At 36.3% G+C, this 4470-nt stretch overlaps 1 protein-coding gene across 1 annotated transcript; it reads right to left on the minus strand.

The window, feature by feature from the left end:
- Window positions 1-469: 469 nt before the first annotated feature.
- LOC118755333 lies at window positions 470-1709 on the minus strand (the record flags this gene model as incomplete). The annotated part of the gene is made up of 4 exons (XM_036490174.1): window positions 1704-1709; window positions 1499-1631; window positions 791-947; window positions 470-716 (listed from the first exon to the last, which is right to left on the minus strand). Coding segments are annotated over exons 1-4 (543 nt in total), but the record flags the coding sequence as incomplete, so codon positions are not given.
- Window positions 1710-4470: the final 2761 nt, after the last annotated feature.

Genomic DNA, 4470 nt, shown 5'->3' on the forward strand with positions numbered 1-4470 from the left:
TAATAACTAAACAGCACCCCAAATATAATTTACTTGATATATGTGTGCATGTATAACAGACTTCCAAATTTTCTAGGTATTCTAACAACAAAGTGGAGAATTTTTCATAAACCCATACACTTCATGCCACACAATGCTAAGAAGGTAGAAAACATATATTGGAAGCCATCACTTTTTAACATTTTCTTCCCTAGGTTATACTAGCTGCAATTGTTCTACATAATTTTTTACGGCTACAAACTTCTAACGAGGAATGTGAAAACGAATCGTTTGCAAATTTGAGAAGTGTTGATCGCAATAATTTGCAAACTGCAAACGCCGCAACTCAACAAGCATTGCAAACCGAACACTACTATGCGAATTCCTTAACATGACTTGACTGACACCTTCTAGCACAAACGCACAAATAAATGAAAAATTATTTTAGCTCACTTTTTTATTTATTTTTAATTTTTTGTGAAACTAGTACCAAAATTTCTGCCTGCAGTTCGTCTACCTCTTCTGCAGACAAACGGCTAAACTTTGCTCGCAGCAAAGTAAAAAAACTGTCCTCGTCTGAGGTATTTGTTGATTCGCCATCATACTTGCTTTTTATGCGTACCAATACGTCCTCAAACAAGTCGTCCATCTTACGCTTCTTGGCCGCATCTCGCTGCGGTGTTTGGGCCTCTTCGGTCTCTTCTGTTTCTTCTGAATAGTCAACGTTGGATGTTGTACTAAAAATGAACAATAAAAAGCAAAATAAATACATGCTAATTGTTTATGCGACATTAATTCGCACTGGGCCCACCATTCCGCTTCCACCGAGTCGTTTAAGAACGACATAGCGTCCCTCAGCTTCCATGGCTTACGAAAGCTGCTGCCACTGCCAGAGGGATTAGCGCCTTCCACAATTTCCCTTCTGTTACGGTCGCATAAGGAACGCCACCTCGTCTCACAATTGTAGGCTGCAAAAATAAAGTGCTTATTAACACATTTCCTTGTACATACACATATACAGTATATTTTGCTTAGCTGCACATCCTTCTTTGCACGAAAAACTTGTGCACTTAACCGAAAAAGGCACTTAAGTGAATTTTCTTTACTACTTCAATGAGGAAGGTATCCAAATCCCTATGAAACCAAATAATGGAGAAGCACTTACCACGTAGAAATTACTGCAAGCGAAATTTTTACCGAATAGTATCTAATTATCTATATAACTACATAAATTTATAGCCATTTTCGTTGTTCTGCGAAATGAACAAAATAAATAAAAAGTTGTAAAATTAGGTAATTGTAGGGCCAGTGCAGGTAAACGTAATACTTTCTTTGATAATTGATACTAGTCGCACTAGTATGCTAAATGCATCTATCGGAGCAGTTTCCTTATAAATGTTAAAAATAATGCCTCTGATGCGCATTTTAGGGTAGGTATCTTAAATGTGCACTTAAGCATAGAGGCAGCAAAGCAAAATATACATATATATATATATAAGTCAACGATAAAATAACTTACGAGTATTTTCCAATAGTACGGCTATTTCGACCCAAGCGGCTTCCTTAAGCGCCTTATTTTTGTAGGCTTTGTGCTTCTTTAAATAAAGGCACTCATGCTCACGCACAGCTTCATTTAATTTCTCGTTGCAAATCTGTAAAAATAAAAGAAATGAAGGTTTTATTTCCATAAAATGTATAGAAATTAACTTAACATTTATACTTGCCTCCATATCACCAATCAAGTCAAACGTCAAATGAGAAAAAACTAGAGCTGGAATACTATCGATAGTTGAAAACTGTCGCCACTATCGATAGTTGTTGAAAACTATCAATGTCAGTTTTTATCGAAACCCAATACATATCTCTTTTTACAAACCTTCATGGCTCGAGGCTAAACGGATTTGTAAGTAAAAGTAAAATTTTAAATATTTATACATTACAGAAAATCCCAATTTTTTTAGGTAAATTTGATTTTTTTTGTGCAAATAACAGCGGCGCGCTAAAAAAAAAAATAAAAATTCTTCTGCGCATAATAATTCTGTCGACCACAAAACCAAACGTGAATTGCTGGCGAAAACGTTGGACCAAATATTTCAATAAAAAATTAATTTTGGGCGGGACGAAGTTCGCCGGGTCTGCTAGTATACACATATATATATATATGTATGTCATTTACAAAGTAATTTATTAATTTTTTATCAGTTTTCAAACAATTGAGCGTCCAATTCAATACTGCTAAATAACGATAGTACTATGGATATTATTGATTTTTTCAACTATCGTTTCTAAAACTATCGAGTGCCGGTACTATCAATAGAATCCCAGCTCTAGAACAAATGTCAAATGAGAACAGACGTCAAATGAGATCAAACGTCAAACAGAAAAGTCACGCAAATGAAAAATTGGAAATTGAGTTAGCTTTTAGCGCACGCCGTTCAATTTCGGTTGGTCTCATACAAGTTGTATGTGCATGAGAAGTTTTTGACAGTAAATTGGCGGCGTGCGTGAATATTAGGTTAGCCTGTAAAACATCCTGCAGGAATGGCTTTCCGAGTGTCCTAAGCCTCATCCGAGGGCTGGACACAGAAAATGTTCGACTGTCTCTTTCTAGCCGGGGTCATCGCAACTGCGACAATACGTGTTGAGGGGCAATCCAATCCTTTCGGCATGTAAACCAACGGGCCAGTACCCTGTGCACACTGCAGTAAGTTTGTAGGTTGTAGATATATCTTCTTTACTCATTGCTAAGAGGGCTTTGGAATTAAGTGGGTCGTAGGACAGACAGAACTGCCGGGTAAACCTGTACGATCATGTATGGTTCCACCTCTGCTTGACCTTCAAGTGATAAATTTCCGGTGATTTTTGCGTGGGACACATTCAGTGCGGAACCGCACCTTGCTATTTCATCCGCTCCCTCGTTTCCGTAAATGTTCCTATGTCTCAGGACCCATATTAGGGTAATTTCCTATTGAGCAGAGATATAGACCAGCTATCTGCTACCGTCTTCCACTTACTCTAACAGAGAGAGGAAAAAAGAGAGTGCCTCAATGGCCGGTTGGCTACCCGAGAAAATATTCTGATGAATATTTGGGAAAAAATTATATATAATTTTTTTGTCAAGAGATTTCGCACTAACTTTAAACGGTTGTTAATAAAAAAAAAAATAAATATTCATAAAATATACTAAGCTATGCGCAATAAATATGCGCCAACAGGTATTTTTTGCCAAACATGCAAAACCATGCAGTTACTGCAAAATATGCAAAAATATGCACTAATGACTGAATGCCATAGTGAGATGAATGTCATTTATAGTTCGGCTATTGTTGCTAATACTCCACAGCATTTACCGCGTTGTGAGTTGTCGTACTCAGTACGTGAACCAAACAAGTAAATTTAACCACTTTTAGTAAAAAAGGAACCCTTTTTTGTTTACACCTAAAATTAAAGTGCCTTTCGTTAAAATACAGGAAAATAACAACTGACTCTGCTCTCTAATTCATCACCGGATGTGTACTCGTGGAATTTCTGGCATGGATGTAATATTCAGGTGTTGTGTGTTACGCTTGTCCATTTATAATTGTATGAGCTGCACTCAGGGATCACATGCATATGAAAGTGTAAAGAAGTAGTACACTGAGGGGAAAAAATATTAAAATCAAATAGAAACGTCATTGTTCTTACTATAAATGTCAAAGAAAGTACTGTATATTGGTAAATATTCAACTCAATTACGCGCATATTAAAATTACCGCGTTAGTTCTGAAAAGTGCATAATCAAGATAAAAATCAAAAATATATATATATTTAATTTGCATGTTGCCTGAGGTGGAATTCGAACCCTGACCCACTCTGGATTTCAACGAATTGTAGCAAGCGTCTTTGCACACTCAGCTACAGCCAGACATATAAATTTGCTTTCAAATGTTGAATTTCCATCAACACCCCAGCACGCCATTTGCACGCATATACATCCTACGAGAAATGTATCTAACTATAAGCTAACTTTAAGTGGATTAGAAAGGAACTAAAGGCCGCTATTATTTGTATATTTCCTTTGAGGAAAGCTAACTATATTTGCATTAGATGTAGTCAAGGGTGGTTACTATGCACTAACTACTTTTGGACACAAAATATCAATAGGAAAAACAAATTTATTATTTTTTCTTACTTTTTTATTTTTTGTTTTCTTAGTTTATTTTATTACATTTCATCATTTCATATCTAATATATAAAAATCTCGTGTCACGGTGTTAGTGGTCGAACTCCTCCGAAACGGCTGGACCGATCTTTATGAAATTTTTTGTGTATATTTGGTAGGTATGAGAATCGGATGTAAAGTATATTTCTTACCGCTAGGTGCAGGGGGCGTGGCACCTCCCATACAAACCGAATATTTCATACTGCATATATCTGGAGGTGTTCATGGTAGAGTACTATAACTTGGTATGGAGATATATCAAACCAATCGCATACTCATGGAGAAAAATT

The sequence above is a fragment of the Rhagoletis pomonella genome, unplaced genomic scaffold (genome assembly GCF_013731165.1).
Source record: "Rhagoletis pomonella isolate Grant_MI unplaced genomic scaffold, Rhpom_1.0 Rhpom_scaffold_05959, whole genome shotgun sequence".
Classification (NCBI taxonomy): domain Eukaryota; kingdom Metazoa; phylum Arthropoda; class Insecta; order Diptera; family Tephritidae; genus Rhagoletis; species Rhagoletis pomonella.